This window comes from Papio anubis, chromosome 3, assembly GCF_008728515.1.
Source record: "Papio anubis isolate 15944 chromosome 3, Panubis1.0, whole genome shotgun sequence".
In the NCBI taxonomy this organism is placed as follows: domain Eukaryota; kingdom Metazoa; phylum Chordata; class Mammalia; order Primates; family Cercopithecidae; genus Papio; species Papio anubis.
Window position 1 is genome coordinate 96,810,483 of NC_044978.1, and position 20,663 is coordinate 96,831,145.

Consider the following 20,663-nt stretch of genomic DNA (forward strand, 5'->3'; position numbering starts at 1 on the left):
TGACTGGTGTCCTTATAAAAATGGGAAATGTAGACACAGAGAGATAAATACAGGAAGAATGTGATATGAACATGAACATGAAGACAGAGGTACTTCCACAAGCCAAGGAATGCCAAAGGTTCATAGCAAACCCCCGGAAGCTAGAGGGGAGTCAGGGAACAGATTGGTGCTCATAGCTCTAGGAGGAACCAACCCTATCAATAGCTGATCTCAGAATTCTAGCCCCTAGGACTGTGAGATGATACATTTCTGTTGTTGAAGACACCAGTTTGTGGTACATTGTATGGCAGGCTTAGAAAACTAACACACTAAGGGCCGGGCGTTGTGGCTTATACCTGTAATCCCAGCACTTTGGGAGGCTGAGGCGGGTGGATAACCTGAGGTCAGGAGTTTGAGACCAGCTTGACCAACATGGTGAAACCCCATCTCTACTAAAAATACAAAAAATTAGCTGGATGTGGTGGTACACGTCTGTAATCCTAGCTACTCAGGAGGCTGAGGCAGGAGAACAGCTTGAACCTGGGAGGCGGAGGTTGCAGTGAGCCGAGATCATGCCATTGCACTCCAGCCTGGGCCACAGGAGCAAAACTCTGTCTCAAAAAATAAAATAAATAAAAAGAAGAAAACTAACATACTAGGGATGGCTGAGAAACTCACACACTAGGATGACTGAAAAACTCTCACACTAGGGATGACTAAGAAACACACACACTAGGGATGAAGTAAAAGGAACTTGAGACCCTGAGGATGCTATGAAGCACAGTCTCCACATTAGCACTAGTCTGAACAAAAATGAATATTTTCTTATTTAAATGACTACTATTAGCGCCTCTGTTATTTGCATTCAAATCTAAATGACACTTAGGATAAAGACTAAACACCTAATTATGACATACTAGGCCCATCAAGAGTTGGCCCTTGCCTTCTTTTCTACCTTCCCCTTTCTAACCCCGCATATGCTTCAGTCATATAGGACTACTCTACTCCTATAGCTGTCTCCCCACTGCTTTCATCTGTGCACACTTTTTCCTCTCCTATAAGTGATATCTTTCTTATCATTTTCCCTCTGCGTGTGTATTATTTATTTATTTTGTTGAGCCTTCTTAGCTTGGCCACATCTTAACATAGGTTTTATGTCCTCCAGAATTTCTTCCCTGACCTCATCAGGCTAGATCTCTTATCTCATGGTACCAGTGCTTCCTGTTATCATAATGTTTACCAATTACATTGTAGATTGTAAATTTCTTTTAGAGCTCAGTGCCTGTTTCATCATAAATACTCATTAAATCTTTGCTCAGTGGCTGAAAGAACACTACTGTTTTTCCTTGGCCTTCTATGGAAAGATATTCTCTGAATTTCTAAAAAATAAGATCTTATAGATATTTTTAATGAGCAGCTCAAAAACAAACCGAAGATAGCAATAAAATGAAGCATCTGGTACTGGCTTCTAGATGTCTTCTAGAATAGTGCTGTCAATAGATTTTCTGTGAGGAGGGAAATGTTCTGTATTTGTACTGTTCAATATAGTAGCTCCTAGCCCTATGACTAATTACAATAAAATAAAGTTAAATTAAAAAATTTAGTTCTTTGGTATGAAAGATTGAATAATGGCCTCCAAATATATCCACATCCTAATCCTGGGAACCTGTGATTATTAGTTCATATGGCAGAAGGGATTTTGCAGATGTAATTAAACTAAGGATCTTGAGATGGGGAAATTATCCTGGGTTATTTGGGTGGGCACTAAATGTAATTGCAGGTGTCATTACATGAAGGACACAGAAGGAGATTTTATTACAGGCCAAAAGAAGGCAATGTGACAACTGAAGCAAGAGGCCATGCTGCAGGCTTTGAAGACAGAGCTGGAGTAAGGGGCCTCCAGTCAAGGAATGCATGCTTGTGCAAGACTAGGTTGAAAACAAAACAAAAAGAATGCATAAAATGCAACTCTAGAATCTGGAATAGGTAAACAAAACAAAACAAAACAAAACCAAAAAAAAAAAAAAAAAAAAAAAAACTAAAACAAAAACCAAGATTGTCCCCTAGAGCCTCCAGAGGGAGTGTGACCCTGCTGTCACCTTGATGATAGCCTAGCAAAATTGATTTTAAACTTCTGGCCTCCAGAACTGTAAAACAATAAATGTATGTTGCTTTGAGCCACCAGGTTTGTGGTAATTTATTATAGCAGCCATTAGAAATTAATAGATTCAGCAGAATTGGCCACATTTCCAGAACACATCCTAGATAGTGCAGCTCTAGAGTTTTCTGCTTGCCACAGACACGTATGTGGGAGATCTCTGGGATGCTACATGTTTCAGACTTTAGACATTCTGAATATTAATTTGCTACATTCGTACATGAATTTATGGTATAACTGTTTTGCATATGGAAACCAAGGCTAGAAAGTTCACTTATCTTCCGCTAAAGCAGAACACTAGGACTATAGTAAATCAAGGCCTTTCTTCGACACTGTAATCCATTACTTTTTACGACTCAAGACCATTTATAAATGGCCTCCTTTTTCTCATGAAAAATGAGAGGTGTTTTTCACCAAAAGAGGTGTTTGTTTTGTTTTCACCAAAGAGAGGTGTTCCAGTTCAATTCATCTTTGGAACAGGTGAATTGAACCAGAAACATCATCAAGTCAGATACAAATCACATTTCTTTGATATATGTCTCATTTAATAAAAAAATGACTTTGATGTCTTAGGTTTGCTTGGTGTGTACATGTACAGTCCAGGCAGGAGCATATCTAAGGTGTGGAGGTAAAAGAGGCTCACCTCTAATCTCTGCTTTAAAAGGCTCCACACACAATAACCCTCACAGCAGTACAGCTGTTATAATTTGAGGCATTGCATTGCAGAGTTCAGCTTTGTGCCTCTACCTGTCTGCACACATGTGAAAGTTTTATAATGGGTAATAGTTGTTAGCAAAATGTAAGTCCTATTTTCCTTGGAGATGGTAAGAGGAAAAAGTAACCACTAAACAAATTCCATTAAAGCAATTACTACAATGCCTTGTATTATAATCCTTAACATTCTAGTTAATGTTAACTAGTTGGGAAAGGACGTTCATAGCCTACCCACTGCCATTAAAAGTTTTTTTTTCTTGTCTTAAAATATACATAACACAAAATTTATCTTTTTACCCATTTTCAAGCGTACATTTCCATGGCATTAAATAGACTCACAATGTTGTCCAACCACCACCACTTCCACTTCCAGAACTTTTTCATTATCCCAAACTGGAACTCTGTGCCTGTTAAATAATAACTCCCCATTTCCTGCTCCCCCCAGCCCTGGCAACCACTATTTCTACTTTCTGTTTCTACGAATTTGACTATTCTAGGTAACTTATATAAGTGGAACCATATAGTATGTGTCCTTTTATGTCTGGTTCATTTCACTCAGCATGATGTTTCCAAGGTTCATCCATGTTATAACATGTGTCAAAATTTTCTTACTTTTTAAGGCTGAATTATATTCCATTGTATGTATTTACCACATTTTGTTTATCCATTCATCTGTTGATGGACATTTGGGTTGTTTCCTCCTTTTGGCTGTTGTGAATAATGTTTCTTTGAACACTGGTGTACATGCTGGTGTATTTTATTAGTGAGCTACACAAACCTATTAACCAGAGTTTGCATAAAATGAGAAACAGATTTAAAGTCTCCCCTAAATAAGTGGTTATACAATTTGGTCATACATTAGAATTACTGGGGAGTTTTAAAAGGTTCCCAGTATCTATGTTGCACCCCTGAAAAATCACGTGAGATTACCTGGGAGTGGGACCCAGGCATCAGTGCCTTTGGTAAATCTTACCTAGTGATTCCACTGTGCAACCAAGTTTGAGAACTAGTGCCCTAAACAATTGCCTCATAAATATTGTTTCAACTAAGGCTCTTTTCCTTTCCCTACAATCTTTAAATCACACTCAGATTTCCCATACTTATAAATCTAATTTAGCTGAATTAAATTCATTGTCATGTTTCCACCAAAGCAATTACTCATAATTTAAGCTTAAGGGGGAAAATCTCAGCTCTGTATAAAATTATTAAGGAAATGTTTGCTCTTATCAGCAATAGGATGCATATAGTCAAATATGTTTTAAAAATTTAATCTACTAATGAAACTCTAAACACATTTTAATTGCAGGACTGAGAATTAACTTTTTATTTTTATTTATTTACTTTTTATTTTTTTGAGATGGAGTCTCACTCTGTCACCCAGGATGGAATGCAGTGGCGCAATCTCAGCTCACTGCAACCTCTGCCTCCAGGGTTCAAGCAATTCTCCCTGCCTCAGCCTCCTGAGTAGCTGGGATTACAGGCACCTGCCACCCCACCCGGCTAATTTTTGCATATTTATAGAGATGGGGTTTTGCCATGTTGGCCAGGCTGGTCTTGAACTCCTGACCTCAAGTGATCCGGCCGCCTTGGCCTCCCAAACTGCTGGGATTACAGGTGTGAGCCACCATGCCTGGCCACAAAATTAACTCTTACTAATACAATTATTAAATATTGCCTTGGGAATGTCATGCTAATGTAATTTTATAGGAAAGAAAGAAAACACCATTATTTGCAGGTGACACAATTGAAATGCTTAGAAAATTCAAAAGAATCAGCTTTTAAAAAGTCCTGAAGGCATACAAATAAGTTAATGGCAAGAAAAAGAGATAATCCTTATGTAGGATCCTTGTATAACCTTGTATACCAGCTGAAAAATAAGAGATCCAATGTATAACAACCACAAAAATTAAAATACTTAAAAGATGCAGTACACATTTATTTGTTTAATTATAAACCATATTGGACAATGCTTCAGAAAGTGGCTTGTAGAACAGGCTGCTTAGGGGATTATCCTGGCTTCCAGCACTTAGTAGCTGTGAGAACCTGGGGAGTTATTTAACCTCTCTGTGCCTGAGTGCATCTATCTATAAAGTGGGAAAATAATAGTACCTACTGCATAGTATTAGAAGGATTAGATGAGTTTAAAATCTACAGTGCTTAGAACAGTCCCTGCTACAATAGCATCATTTCAGTGTTAGCTTTTAGGTTTATTATGAGGAGTCTTTTGAGAAAGGAATTAACTACATAGAGGGCTATAGCATATTGTTGAATAGAGTGAGTTTGTAGGTGTGAAAGGAGACAGAAAATAATACACAGTGGATGACTGGGTGCAAAAGAAACAAGTCTGAAGCTTGAGACTAAATATTTTATATATTTGTCCCCCCTATATAATATGAGATTGCGTGAATGAGTATAAGATTTCTACATCAATACAACTCCAGTTAAATACAGAGAATGCTAAATATTGTATAAAGGGAATTTATAAAAATTCACATGGAAAAATAAATGGATTTAAATATAAAATAATATTTGAACAAGAAGGCCTGTTATCAGCTTTTACAGCCTATTATGCAGCACTTACAAAACAGTAGTGGCATAGTAAATACTACTTCAAGAACTAAGAATCTAGAAACAACTCCAAGTTTAAAGAAAGCAAGAGGAAACATGGCTGTATAAGATTTTTCAAAACTCAAGGGGGTGTAAATATATATCCTATGTATACACAATATGTATGTATACACACATATACAATTAGTTTTCTATATATTATATATGTGTGTATATATATACACATATATACACTATATATACATATATATACACACACACACATGACTGTGCCCAACTAATTTTTAAATTTTTAAAAATTTTCACTTTTTGTGGAGACAGAGTCTTGCTACCTTACCCAGGCTGGTCTTGAACTCTTGGCCTCAGGTGATCCTCCCACTTTGGCCTCCCAAAATGCTGGGATTACAAGCATGAGCCACCATGGTTGGCCAATATACCCCTAATTGGATAGAAACTTGAAAAGTACTCCAAAGGCCTTAAACATTAAAAAAAAATAGGGAACCATCAGAAAACAATTTTTAAAACAAAGCTATGAAAGAAAAATTAATTTCTTTCTGCTTTGAAAACCTCGGTGGAAACAGACTGGAATATCTGAAGCAGACTGGAATATCAGACTGGAATATATATTACAATTTTAAGTATCTGTAAAATGGACACAAAAGCACAATAACAGAATAGGAAGCTTTAAAAATCAAGTATGACCAAAAAATTGATCCATCTCCACTTCCATCCTGAACATGGTGTGTCTTGCTTTAACTTCTGAAATAGCTCCTACTCGAATAGGTTTCTCTGCTTTTACCCTTGCCTTCCTAAAAGTCCGTGCTCCACATAGAAAGCCGGGTAATCGTTTTTAAAGAACTTAGTAAGACAGGGTCAAGTCTCACACTTAATACTCTCCATTGCCTTCCCAGTGCACTAAAATCCAAATCCCTACCCATGGTTCATAAGGTTTCACATGACCACTCACCTTATGCCAGCCTACTTCAGCCATTGATGGGTCCTGTGCTGGGTCCCAACTGAGTCTTTGTACCAGCTGTTTCTTTCTTTTTCATTCTTCTTCTTTTTTTTTTTTTTTTTTTGAGATGGAGTCTCACTCTTGTTGCCCAGGCTGGAGTGCAATGGTGCAATCTCGGCTTACCACAACCCTCACCTCCCCGGTTCAAGCGATTCTCCTGCCTTAGCCTCCGGACTAGCTGGGATTATGGGCAGACACCGCCACGCCTGGCTAATTTTTTGTATTTTTAGTAGATACGGGGTTTCTCCATGTTGGTCAGGCTGGTCTCGAACTCCTGACTTCAGGTGATCTGCCCACCTGGGCCTCCCAAAGTGCTAGGATTACAGGTGTGAGCTACTGCGCCCGGTCATGTTTGTTTGTTTTTTTTTTTCCTCAGGATGGAGTTTCGCTCTTTCCCCCGGGCTGGAGTGAAATGGCGACCTCAGCTCATTCCAACCTCCGCCGCACGGGTTGACGCGATTCTCCTGCCTCAGCCCCCTGAGTAGCTGGGATTACAGGTGCCCACCACCATGCCTGGCTAATTTTTTTGTATTTTTAGTAGAGATGGGGTTTTGCCATGTTGGCCAGACTGGTCTCGAACTCCTGACCTCAGGTCATCCACCCCCCACTTGGCCTCCCAAAGTGCTGGGATTACAGGCGTGAGCCACCATGCCTGACCTCTACCAGCAGTTTCTTTTGTCTGGAATGCTCTTCACAATCCCCCATCTTTACAAGACAGGATTCTTCACATGCTTTAGATTCCAGCCTATATAGTTCTTTCTCTGAGAAGCTTTATCTGAGCCCTCAGTTTAAAGTAATAAAAACAAAACAAAACAAAGACTAGAGGCTGGATGTGGTGGCTCACACCTGTAATCCTAGCACTTTGGGAGGCCGAAGCAGGTGGATCACTCAAGCCCACAAGTTGAAGACTAGACTAGACTGGGCAACATGGTGAAACCCCGTCTCTACCCACAAAAATACAAAAATTAGCTGGGCATGGTGGTGCACATCTGTAGTCCCAGCTACTTGGGAGGCTGAGGTGGGAAGATTGCTTGAGCCCAGGAGGCAGACGTCAGAGTGAGCCATGGTTGCCACTGCACTCCAGACTGGGTGACAATGTGAGACCATGCCTAAAAACAACAACAAACCTAAAACAAAACCAAATGTATTTCTGTATGTAAAGTGTTAGAAACACTTTACATACAAAACTCAAAATATTCTCACAAGAACCCCATGAGAGAGATTCTATTATCATTTCCATCTTATAGCAAGAAAACTGAATCCCAGTAAAGTTGGGTAAAAATCTCAATATACAGCAAGAAAGTAGCTTGTAAGTGCCTTTATTTAATTGCTGTGCTCTGCTGCCTGTACAAGTAGCCTTCCTTCTACTCTCAATCATATCACTGTTTTTATTTTCACTATGGCACTTTTAAAAGTGTGATTTTTAAAATTTGTGACTTGTTTCTACTGATAGAATGTCTGTCTTGTTCACTGCTATATGTCCAATACCTAGAACAATGACTAGCAAATTGGAAATACTTAATACTCCCTCCCTCTCTCTCTCTCTATATATACACACACACACACATATATATATAGTGTGTGTGTGTTTTTGTTAGATGGAGTTACACTCTTGTTGCCCAGGCTGGAGTGCAATGGCACAATCTCAGCTCACTGCAACCTCCTCCTCCCAGGTTCAAGCAATTCTCTCACCTCAGCCTCCCGAGTAGTTGGGATTACAGGCACCCACCACCACACCCAGCTGATTTTTGTGTTTTTAGTAGACCTGGGGTTTCACAAATACCCAATACTGAAAGTTGCATTATCTTTTAATGGCTTTTCTTGTTTCAATGCATATTGCATAACAAACACAGGAAGTCCTATATCTTTCAGTCTTTCTCTTGTGTCCTGTATTGCTGAAGTTTTTACCTTCTCTTGTGTGTGTGTGTGTGTGTTTTGAGACAGAGTTTCGCTCTTGTTGCCTAGGCTGGAGTGCAATGGTGTGATCTCGGCTCACTGCAATCTCCGCCTCTTGGGTTCAAGTGATTCTCTTGCCTCAGCCTCCCGAGTAGCCGGGATTACAGGCATGCACCACCACGTCTGGCTAATTTTGTATTTTTTTTTTTTTAGTAGAGATGGGGTTTCTCCACATTGGTCAGGCTGGTCTCAAACTCCCGACCTCAGGTGATCCACCTGCCTTGGCCTCCCAAAGTGCTGGCATTACAGGCATGAGCCACTGCACCCAGTCTACCTTCTTTTGATATCAACATTACTATGAACAATAAACCCATCTATAAGGGCTCTATTGTTCCAGAGTATGAGTTTTCTTTTCTTTTTGAGACAGGAGCTCACCCCATCACCCAGGCTGGAGTGCAGTGGCACAATCTTGGCTCACAGCAGCCTAGACCTCCCAGCCTCATGTGATCCTCCCACCTCAGCCTCCTGGGTAGCTGGGACTGTAGGCACGTGCCACCATACCTGGCTAATTTTTTGTAGAAACAGGGTTTCGCCATGTTGCCCAGACTGATCTCCAACTCCTGGGCTCAAGCGATCCACCTGCCTCAGCCTTGCAAAGTGCTGGAATTATAGGCATGAGCCACCACATCCAGTCTGTGCTTTTTTTTTTTTTTTTTTTTTTTTTTTTTTGCCACAGAATCTCACTGTTGCCAGGCTGGAATACAGTGGCATGATCTCGGCTCACTGCAACCTCCACTTCCTGGATTCAAGCAATCCTCCTGCCTCAGCCTCCTGAGTGGCTGGGACTACAGGTGACTGCCACCATGCCCAGCTAATTTTTGTATTTTTAGTAGAGATGGGGTTTCACCATGTTGGCCAGGATGGTCTTGATTTCTTGACCTCATGATCTGCCCACCTTGGCCTCCCAAAGTGCTGGGATTACAGGCGTGAGCCACTGTGCCTGGCCATCTGTGTTTTCTTAATGTAACTTGAAATGATTATTCTGTTAATAAATTATCTGCTATATTCATAAATGTTTATATGCAACCTTAAAAAGGTGAGAATCTCACTGTCCATTCCTCTTACATGTAATTGCTTTCATTTGTGAATGGCTTTTCCTTTCTGTTTTATTTGCAAATACATACACATATACATATCATTTCCCCTTTTTTAAAATAAAAATTAACATACTAGGCTGGGCACGGTGACTCATGCCTGTAATCCCAGCACTTTGGGAGACTGAGGTGGGCGGATCATGAGGTGAGGAGATTGAGATCATCCTGGCTAACACGGTGAAACCCATCTCTACTAAAAACACAAAAAAATTAGCCGGGTGTGGTGGCGGGCGCCTGTAGTCCCAGCTACTCGGGAGGCTGAGGCAGAAGAATGGCATGAACCCAGGAGGCAGAGGTTGCAGTGACCTGAGATCAAGCCACTGCACTCCAGCATGGGCGAAAGGGCCAGACTCTGTCTCAAAAACAACAACAACAACAACAACAACAAAACATACTAGGTACCCTGTTCTGCATCTTGCTATTTTTCAGTAATGGCATAATCTTTAGCAAGATATCTACCCTTTGAGTTGATTCATCTGTAAAATATGAACACTGTGAGGATTAACTAGAAAGATGCATGTAAGGAACTCACCAGAGGACTGGGCAGAGTGAAGCATTTGATATAATAGATGCCACCTCAACACTCCCTACATCCTACTTCCACCTGCAGTCCATGTTGTAAGATGGCTAAAATGCATATCAGACTAACATTCCATTAGACCACTAAAATGCCCATGGGAAGTCAGGAAAGCTCAGATCATACCAGCCTAAATTATTTGTGGCGCTCTCTCTAAAGTAAGTTTTCAGTCGATTCTGATGACTAACCAATATTTATTCTTTGAGACAAATTTGACATAGTCTTGTATATGTGTACATTGGATTCTTCTACGACTTCAACCAAAATCAAGGGAACAAAATTCTCTTATCTATTCAAACACACTCTTTCATCTACCGAGAAGTCTACAAAGTGCTGTTAGGAGAAACTTTCCTGCTCCCAACTTAGTTCCAGTGTTTGGGGGCTTGCAAATTAACAGATTAATAGAAAAAACGTTTATTATATATGCATGCAAGAACACTATAAAGAGTAGCTCTCTGAACAGCAAGGGGTAAGGGTTTACAGATCAGCTTAATGGTATGTGTCTTAAGGCTTCAGAGTGAAACTATGAAAAGTTCTGATAAGGCTTATTTACAATACCTTGGGAGATCCTAGTGCTAAGTGCCCTTATAAGAGGAACACTCGGAGGAGGGTTTTGGCAGCTGAATTCTCAGTAAGGCCTGCTTTACTCATCAAAGTTTAGCTAAGGCTTTTTTTCTGCAGCTGCTGTTTGTTCAGATATTCTCAAAGTAGACTTGTGTCATACTGATGGGTTGTTAGTTCCTTCATTGCCCTATTTGAAACTTGACATGAAGTTTCATTGACAAGGAGCTGTGCTGATTGCTGTGGAGACAAGGCTGGGTTCAGAGGTTGGGAGTTAAGGGATCTGCGAGATTTGCGAAAGACACGAACATAGATTAGAACAAAGATGAATAAGCAGAAAAGAACAATTAAAAGCACATAGCCCCATGATCGGAACCAGTCTCCCACTTTTGCAAATAGGCCTTCCCAATCAAAAAACGGTCCATTCTTCAGGTTCTCGGATATTTCATATAGATGTTGTATATCAGACATTATTGCTTCCGAATTATTTATATAGAGGCAACACTGTTTGCCAACAGTTCTACAAGCCGTTTGTCGTTGAGTGGTTGGTATATCCAAGACATGATCCTTTTGGGATGCAGAGGCTAAACTGCTAACTTTTGATTGGTGTGCTTCCAAGGTCTGCTTAGTGGCACTGATTTCCTGTTCCATTGCTTTGGAAATGTTTAGAATTGCCTTTTCCAAATCATAAGTTCCCAAACTTGGAAAAAGGGCCCTTATTGTTGAATTGTCCTTGGGGTTGCAATACAGAGGTGGATTGTCTGTGTCTCGTTGGGTGCATCTATGTGGTGTTACTTTATGAATGAAGGATCTCAGGTTTGTAATTTGGCTAGCATTTAAGGTGAGGTATCTGGTGAGGGAAGGTACCAGATACCCAAGTCCACATCGTCCAGACCATTTAGGTGGAAACCCTTTGTACACCCCATTGCCGCATAAAAAAAAGAGGCCAGAGTTGTTCACAGACAAGGTCAGATTGGAACCTGTGAGCCACCAGGTGGGGGTCTGGTGTCCATCATGACCTTTGTCATTAGTTATGTTGGCATCTGCACATCTCCATTTCCCATGTGCCTCTGTCAGGCCATAAGAGCAAAATAGGTTGCGAAATAGCTGGTACAGAAGGCCTTTGGTTTGGTTTTGGCAGCTATAAAGACAGGTGCCATTACCTGACCAGGTCAATCCAGAATTTCGATCTACCCATTTGTAGTCTTGGGTATTGGGTAGACCAATCAAGGGAACAGCTGAGCTGTTCCAGGTCTGGTTAGTGCAACCTGCAAACCAGGAACATTGTCTAGTGCCTAGGCAAACACTTGTATCATCATAATCATTCCTGGATTCATCTGTAACATCTATAGAGGGCATGAAAGTGCCATCTGTAAAATCAAACCATAGTATTTGATTACAGTATTGTTTAGGTATATTACCTAGGAAGGGTCCAGTGCCATTTTTATTTTCTACACAAAGAGAAAAGTTTCCCTCCAATAACCTTACTTGAGCGAAGGATAGACCTTGAGCTTCCATGGAGGCTTCCCAGTGCTGAGTCACTTTACCATAGGAGGAAGTAGAGTGATTCTGTACTTCTGCTTGTGCATACCACACCCTTTCATACATCCATTGTCCAGAATAGGTCCACCAGGTGCTTGCACTGGCAGGAACAAAAACTAGTTCGGGTTGTTCTGCATTATCTAGATGCTCACATAGCCAGCAATTAGACTGATTAGTCAAGATAGATAGTGTTTGGAAAACTGGTGCAAGCAGGTGTTGAGCTTGTACTAGAATTGTCAAAAAAGCAGTAAGGGTTAATTGAAGCAGGGCATAGTTTGAAAGGGAGACCATAGTGGAGGAACAGAGGGAAAACAGGCTAGGTTAAGACAAGCAAACTCCAGACAACGGAGATTCAATGAAAGGGGAGGGTTTTGTTTAAATTTCTAAGACAGAGAATTTTCCAGGTCAGGGAGGAAAGATGTTTCAGCTAGTTGGAGATGGAGACAAAGTTCTTGGTCTGAGATACTGAGTAAAGCTGTCTACTTCATCTGCTCATGGAGCCTGTGAGTAGGTGCTGAAATTCCTCAATTTGAGGTAACCCATAGGCATGACCTTACAGTTGGCATGGGATGATCTTGATCTAGCTTGCTGTGGCTTGTACAAATTCAGGAATTTTATTTGGATGGCTGTGTAGGTGGGTAGCACTACTTCATAAGGTCTCTTCTTTTTCCAGGGAGGTTACAATACATCTTTTCTTCTAAAAACGTTGAGATATACTTGATCACCTGGTTGAAAAGATGGCAGGGTCTGTTAGAGAAAGTCACAGATTTTTACCTGTTGAAAATATGCTCCAAGTATACTAATTATTGTATATAATTAATCATAGTTTTGAATTGTTCACTGAAGTCCCCACAATGCTCATTCAATCTATGAAAGTTTTAGAGATGCCAGTAGGCACAGAGTAGCCAAAAACTATTTCAAAAGCAGTCAGTCCTCCTATTTGGAGTATTCGACCTTTTTTGTTTGTTTCTTATTTTTTGTAGAGATGGGGTCTCACTTTGTTGCCCAGGCTGGTCTTGAACCCCTGGCCTCAACTGATCATCCTGTCTCAGCCTCCCAAAGTGTTGGAATTACAGCCACTGTACCTGGCCAGTATTCCAGATCTTTATAAGGACCAAGGATAATGCTTCTGGCTGTCTGAGTCCAGTTTATTGACAGATTTTTTCCTAGAGTTCATTTTATGTTTAGATTTTTACGTTCCACTTGCCTTGAGGATTGAGGATAGTAGGGGGTATAAAATTTTAATGAATATCCAAGAGTTTTGCAAGGAAATGATTTAATTCTGCTGTAAAGTGAGTTCCTTTATCTGATTCAATTCATAAAGGAATGCCAAAACAAGAAATAATCTCAGTTGTTAGTTTCTTTTCCACTGTTATGGCCTTAGCACATCTAGTTGGATAGCACAGTCCATCCATTAAACATGCAGTGAGAACAGTCTAAGGCTGGAGACAAATCTATAAAGTCCATTTAGAGTACCATAAAAGGCAATGTGGGTCTCGGAAGACTCTTTGCAGTATGCTTACCATACTCCAGAGTCTTGGTGAGATTTACGAGTACTGCACTGGGAAATAATTTGATCAGAAATGCTATGGATGCCAAGAGTCAACTGTCTTTTGGCTCTTTTGATCATCTTATTCACGTATATGTAAATATCTTAAAATTTTCTGTATACTAATTATGTTCTGACGTTTAGAAAACCTTTCCAGCTGAGGGCCGGGCATGGTGGGACACACCTGTAATCCGAGCACTTTGGGAGGCTGAGCCGGATGGATCACTTGAGGCCAGGAGTTCAAGAACAGCCTGGCCAACATGGAGGAACCTCACCTCTACTAAAAATACAAAAATTAGCTGGTCATGGTGGTGTGCGCCTGTGGTCCTAGCTACTTGGGAGACTGAGGGAGGAAAATTGCTTGAACTCGGGAGGCGGAGATTCCAGTGACCCAAGATCGCGCCACTGCACTCCAGCCTGGGTGACAGAGTGAGACTCTGTCTAAAAAACAAAACTCAAAACAAACAAACAAAACACCTTTCCAGCTGAGGAGAGACTACCTTTCTTTAGGGGCTAGCCAATTCTCAGAGATAACAAGGGGCCAACCAGGAGCATGTCTTTGATATACAAACTAATCCAGAGCCATACCTCCTCTATCGGGCCCTTACACACATGTAAGCAATTATCTGTCTGCCTTAATCATCCCAGGGCCACGTGCTATGCAACTAGGGGACAACCTCTACAGTTTGAAATCCATTGAAATGATTCAAACTAACCAATCCTAAGCTGTTCACCCTGCCCTGTCTCTTCTTTCCCATGGAGGTTAACACACATCCCTGGCCTTGAGTGGAATGAAATGACCCAGGCCACAAGCATATGACCAGTGGGACTGGAGGGTTCCTTGATGCGTTTGTCACCAAGGCCCGAATCTGGCTCTCTTAATAGAAAGGCAATTGACACTCATGGGCTCACTTAGCAAAACAGCTGCTTCTAATGGGGATTGCAGACTTCAAGAAACTGAGATGCAGCCGGGCACAGTGGCTCACGCCTGTAATCCCAGCACTTTGGGAGGCCAAGGTGGGCGGATCACCTGAGGTCGGGAGTTCGAGACCAGCCTGACCAACATGGAGAAATTCCATCTCTACTAAAAATACAAAATTAGCCAGCTGTAGTGGCACATGCAATCCCAGCTACTCAGGAAGCTAAGGCAGGAGAATTGCGTGAACCTGGGAGATGTAGTGAGGCCATTGCACTCCAGCCTGGGCAAAAAGACGGAAACTCCATCTCAAAAAAGAAACTGAGATGCATGAGCTGTGGACCAGGGAGCACTGCAGGGAGTAGTAGCAAACCCTGTAAAAAAAAAAAAAAAAATCTTAAATCACCCTTTCTTGTGCCGCTTTTAAGGTTAACACAGTGCTTTAAGCAGAAGGGTAAAGTAAGTCTCCATAAAACCCAGAGAAGAGAATGTGAAGCTCCTCTTTGGAGGAGCTGGACTCCTGTCTGGAGTCACAGCTGAACAATTTCCTTACAGTTTAAGCACCTTTGTGATATTTTTACATATCACAGATGATGCATTTAAACTTAACCCTAGCTTTGACAGTGCATTAAAACCAAGCGTTGGTATTTGACACTGTAGGCAGTAATGGTCCAGCAAAATAGTGTAAAGACTGCTTTCACCTGAGAACATCTGAAGACTGGCTGACTCTGGTCACGCCTCCCAGAACCAGATTTCAATGGGTATGGACATTTGAACTGTTACCTACTTAGGCCATGGAATGTCTCAGGTTACTCAAACTCAGCCACAAATGCCTTGCATCACTTGCGTTCATCCTGATCTCAAAGGCAGGTGTGCACACTTACCAGCTGGCTATTGCTACCAATGGATTCCCAGTTGTGCTGCCTTTGCCTAACCTCTACGTGCTCTCCCAGGCACAACCACAGAAACCTTCACTGAGATACTGAAATTAGCATTATCCACCCCACACACCTGTTTTTATTTACTCAGTTTTGACAAGCTTTTCCATGTTTATTGCTGTGAAAACAATGAGATAGCTCTGGGTATTCTAGGACAACTTTCTTCCTCTCAGGTAAGTTCCATAGCATATATATTTTTTTTTCTTTTCCCTCGGAGACAGGGTCTCACTCTGTTGCCCAAGCTGGAATGCAGTGGTGCAAGCATGGCTCCCTGCAGCCTTGAACGCCTGGGCTCAAGGGATCCTCCCACCTCAGCCTCCCCTGTAGCTGGGACTACAGGCATGCACCACCATACCTGGCTTCTTTTTTTTTTTTTTTTTTTAATTATTTTTAATAGAGACAAGGTCTGGCCATGTTGCCCAGGGTGGTCTCAAACTTCTAAGTTCAAGCGATCCTCTCATCTTGGCATCCCAAAGTGCTAGTATTACAGGTGTGAACCACCACGCCTGGCCTCATAGCATATTTTTCACGTCAGTTGGATCCCGTGGCATCAGGCATGCTCCTATGTCCATGTAGTGACCTCAGTTGCCACCCTAATTGACAAAGCCATTAACCTTACAATAGGTTCTCTTATTTACCTTTGTTTCCCATTCTGTGTCAACTCTTACAATTCCATAAAAGAGTGCCTTTCTACTTGACAGACCAACCCCTCCACATCCTGCAACTCTGTAATGCTCTAAACCTGTACCTCTCCCTGATGGAGAACCCCACTCCACATACACATGATTACAGTCACAGAGTTGGCTTCTAACCCCCAAGAAGACCTCTTAAGACACTCCCTTGAGTCATCCACACTTACTCTGGGCCAGGCGTGGTGGCTCACACCTGTAATCCCAACACTTTGGGGGGCCAAGGCAGGCAGATCACCTGAGGTTGGGAGTTTGAGACCAGCCTGGCCAACATGGTGAAACCTCATCTCTACTAAAAAATACAAAAATTAGCCAGCATGGTGGTTTGTGCTTGTCTTCCCAGCTACTCGGGGGATCACCTGAACTCAGGAGGTGGAGGTTGCAGTGAGCTGAGATAGTACCACTGCACTGCAGCCTGGGCAACAGAGCAAGGCTTTGTCTTAAACAAACAAACAAACAAAAAACAGACTTACTCTGTTCTGTGACAGCTCTTATAAACAAAATTTTCAGAAAGATAATAACTGGCTATGACATAGTGAGCTTGTACACTGGCGAAAGAGAAAACATACACTACTTACACTGACTAGATATACCCTGGGACTCTGCCATGTCCTTGGCAGTTTGAAAGCCCCATAGATGATGATGATTATTATTTGAGATGGAATTATTATTCTTACTATTATTAATTGAGATGGAACCTGTTCTCACTGTTGCTCAGGCTGGAGTGCAGTGGTGCAATCTCTGCTCACTGCAACCTCTGCTTCCCGTGTTCAATCTATTCTCCTGCCTCAGCCTCCCGAGTAGCTGAAATTACAGGCATGCACCACCACGCCTGGCTAATTTTTGTATTTTTAGTAGAGATGGGGTTTCACCATGTTGGCCAGATGGTTCTCGAACTCCTGACCTCAAGCGATCCGCCCGCCTCGGCCTCCCAAAGTGCTGAGATTACGGGAGTGAGCCACTGCGCCCTACTCCCCACAGATTCTCGACCTCAGCAGATACTCCCATCACCAATGGGCATATAATTGCTATCCGATTATAGCTATTTATTTTCCTATATAAATTGTTATTATTCATTGCGCAACACTCAGGAAACTGATAGAGTATCTTTATGGAATGGTAGGACTCAGAAAACTGCTAAATGGGCAGACAAAAATGGACTCCCTGTCTCTCCTCCACCCAGCTTGCGACCCTACCCTTATCTCTTACTCATGTTTATTGTCGGGCAAATGCCCCACAACCTAAAAAAGACATGGCTACCAAAGAGGGCCAAGCAATTATGCTATGGATTAGACATGGGACCAAATGGACTTCTTTATCTAGTGTGCTCACAAAGGGCAGACATAGGAGAGGCTCAAGAAAAAATAAAGCATTATACTTACAAGACCTAAAGACGGGAACCATGCCAGCCATGCAGGGAAAGACACCAGGATGGTCAGTAGGCAGTAGACGACCGTGAGGGAAAGGTTTGGAACACAGCCTCTATTGCCTTCCTGTTAAGCGAGCCGGATTCAGACACCAGGAACCCCCCGGTCCCACTGGCCAGGTGCTCGGGGCTGGGTAATTTCCTCCGCTCAAGGCTAGGAACATACCTGCGCTTGGAACTGAGGCTGCCGCACCTCCGCAGACGTAGAAGACGAATTCTTGGAGCCCAGGGTCTGCCGGGGTTGGGTTCCTGCCGCCGCGCGCGCTACCCGCCCGAAACCCGCTACAAAGTAGCGGCGCGTCTGCCCTGGGGAGGCAAAGCGCAAACTTGTTACCGCGCCGGGACCTGCCCCGGGATCCTCCCAGCTGCTCCGCAGGACGCAGCGCCTGTGCGTCCCGCGGCCCTGGGACTGGCACAGCCTTCTGCCCCCTGGGCCGCCGAGGGCTGCTCTACCCCTCCGTTCTGGCCGCGGGGAGCAGAGGAGCTTGGGGCGGGCAAAGCTCGAGGGGACACTGGGAGAGCCTAGCCCCTGCCTGGGAGCACTCCCAGCCAGAGTCCAAAGGGCAGAGACGCACTCACAGCGCAACTCCTCGGGACAAACTGGCCGACGATCCCCGCCTGGCCAGAAGACCAAGAAGAAGGCGCGCGGCGGGAACTGACTGGAGCGGGGACGCACGAGGACCGGGAAGATCCCGGGCTGGGGCGGGGCGGGGCGGGGCACCGCAGGGCGGACTGCCGGATTCAGGCACCAGGAACCCACTCGTCCAACAGGCCAGGTGCTCCGGGCTGGGTAATTTCCTCCCGCTCAAGACTAGTAACATACCTGCGCTTTGGGCGTAGGGAAGACTCCGGGCGGGACGGGACGGGACGGGGCGGGGCGGGGCGGGGCGGGGAGGGGGGCCGCGGGGCCGGCAGCCAATCCCAGGAAACTTCGGGACGAGGGCAGGACCCGGGCTGGACCGGCCCGGCCGTTGGTCACCGGTGTCCTCGGCCTGCCTAGGTCTGGATCCTGCACGCCGGGTGAGAGACAAGGCCACCCTGCATGAAGCATCCTTCGAACCTCAGGGATCCTGGGCAGGAGAATCGGCTTCTTCAGGCACCCTGCTGGGCCTTGGCCCTCTTTGATCTGGTTCCCTTAACCCCTCGGTTTCTCCCCTGGGAAGCCTTGGCGATTACCCTCTCCTCCCCTTGGCGCCTAGGCTCTCAGTCACGCGACCGCCTAGAGCCCTGAGTTGTTAATTTATGCCGCGTTTTTACTCACTTAAGTATTCAGCACGGGTTCATCAGGTGTGTACTCTGTGCCAGGCAATCTTCTAATCCTTAAATGGAAGAAACAAAGGACTCCCTTGGACTGACATTTTTAATGGAGAATAAAAAATCAACACGAAATATTAAAATATTAAGGTTATAAGAGCTAAGGGAAAAAACATGTGTTAAAACTTGAAAATACAAAAATAGCAAATCATCTTTCCTGTGGACAAATGAAACCCCTCTTTGATTCTAAGAAACAAAGAAACAAAACCCATCATGACTGGTGTTCTGTAGTCTTTGGAAAATACGTTTTACTGTAGAAATGACTAAATACGATGAAAGACTCTTTACCACAAGTAGTGGCTGGTTGGCTCCTCCACACCTGAGTAGCATCCTATTTTGGTTCATGTATGATAAAGCAGAAGAGACCTAAAGGGACAAGGGCCAGCAGGCGCGGTGGTTCATGCCTGTAATCCCAGCACTTGGGGAGGCTGAAGTGGGCAGATCATCTGAGGTCAAGAGTTCGAAACCAGTCTGACCAACATGGAGAAACCCTGTCTATACTAAAAATACAAAATTTGCCGGGCGTGGTGGCGCATGCCTGTAACGCCAGCTACTCGGGAGGCTGAGGCAGGAGAATCGCTTGAGGCAGAGGTTGCTGTGACCTGAGACTTCACTATTGCACTCCAGCCTGGGCAACAAGAGAGAAACTCTGTCTCAAAAAAAAAAAAAAAAAAAGAAAAAAGAAAAGACAAGGGCCAAGGGCCATCGCTCTGGGGCGTGGGACACGTGGTTCGCAGTTGGGTTACTAACTGCTCTATGTGTGGGGGAGTGGTCCTCAAACCCTGGAGCTTCTCAGTCCCTGCCTCTTTCAACCTCTAAATGGGCCCACTGCTTTTCCCCTCCCACTGTTCTGCTGGCTGGAGCACCCTCACCACCAGCAGCACGGCTCTCACCCCTCTGGTCTGGGTTCTGCCAGCCCCACGGGTCTAAGCTCTCCCCAGGCCATTATTTTTTGTCTCTTCCTTCTTCATTGAGGTCCTCTCTCTGTCTTTTGCTCTTTTGCCTGGCTCAAGACATGGTTTTAACCACTGTTTATACTACCCCTTGCTAATGTTGACTCACTACCCCATATCTTTTTATTTTTTCTTTTTTCCCAAGTGGCACTCTTTGAGATGTCTTTTATTGATGTTTTTTACATGTTGTTTTTACATGCATTACAGTGTGATGAACACATCCATCCACTGAAATAGCATTATTCTCAACCATGCAAAAGCAAGCAATACTCTTAGAATAATTCTTTCTGCATATGTCTTTAGACACTTTTACATTCATAACACTGCTGTCACCACCCCATTTCTATGTTTAAGTATCTTGACTTTTTCTCCTTCTCCCTTTCTCTATCAATTAAATTCGCATTTTATTTTACCCCAAGCTACTTTTACCTAATAGAATATCTACGTTTTTCACTGTAAGATTGAATAAGGCCAGAGATGAGGAGAATAGTGATTGTGAAATAAAATGAAAGAGATAAATACTCAATTCTTGGGAGCAATAGCCTTGTTGTTGGGATATGTTTATTCATTTATAAAACCAATGAGAACCTACCATATGTCAAGTACTGTAGTAGACCTGAGAGCAAATAGTGAAAAAAAACCCAAATCAAGGACCTTGCCCTTGTGGAACTTTTAGTATAGTAGATAAAACAGACATTGATACACAAATCATAT

At 43.1% G+C, this 20,663-nt stretch overlaps 1 protein-coding gene and 1 non-coding gene across 4 annotated transcripts; one reads left to right on the forward strand and one right to left on the reverse strand.

The window, feature by feature from the left end:
• Positions 1-10,238: 10,238 nt before the first annotated feature.
• ERVMER34-1 (endogenous retrovirus group MER34 member 1, envelope) lies at positions 10,239-18,531 on the reverse strand. Of its 3 annotated transcripts, XM_021938622.2 has the most exons (4): positions 18,262-18,489; positions 17,849-17,988; positions 17,639-17,749; positions 10,239-12,889 (listed from the first exon to the last, which is right to left on the reverse strand). In XM_021938622.2, the coding sequence occupies exon 4, from the start codon at positions 12,453-12,455 to the stop codon at positions 10,764-10,766; it is 1,692 nt and encodes a 563-aa protein (XP_021794314.2). In that variant the 5' UTR covers positions 12,456-12,889; positions 17,639-17,749; positions 17,849-17,988; positions 18,262-18,489; the 3' UTR covers positions 10,239-10,763. The 3 variants fall into 3 exon arrangements, with proteins under 3 accessions (XP_021794314.2, XP_031520312.1, XP_009205379.3); XM_031664452.1 differs by lacking the exons at positions 17,639-17,749; positions 18,262-18,489 and adding an exon at positions 18,506-18,531; XM_009207115.3 differs by lacking the exon at positions 17,639-17,749.
• Positions 15,044-15,167, forward strand: LOC116274347. The gene has a single exon (XR_004182973.1). It is a non-coding gene; the product is annotated as a small nucleolar RNA SNORA26 (small nucleolar RNA).
• Positions 18,532-20,663: the final 2,132 nt, after the last annotated feature.

Bases quoted from the DNA above. Each gene is read 5' to 3' on its own strand.
- ERVMER34-1 (XM_031664452.1), bottom strand. From the start codon at position 12,455: ATGGTCTCCCTTTCAAACTATGCCCTGCTTCAATTAACCCTTACTGCT.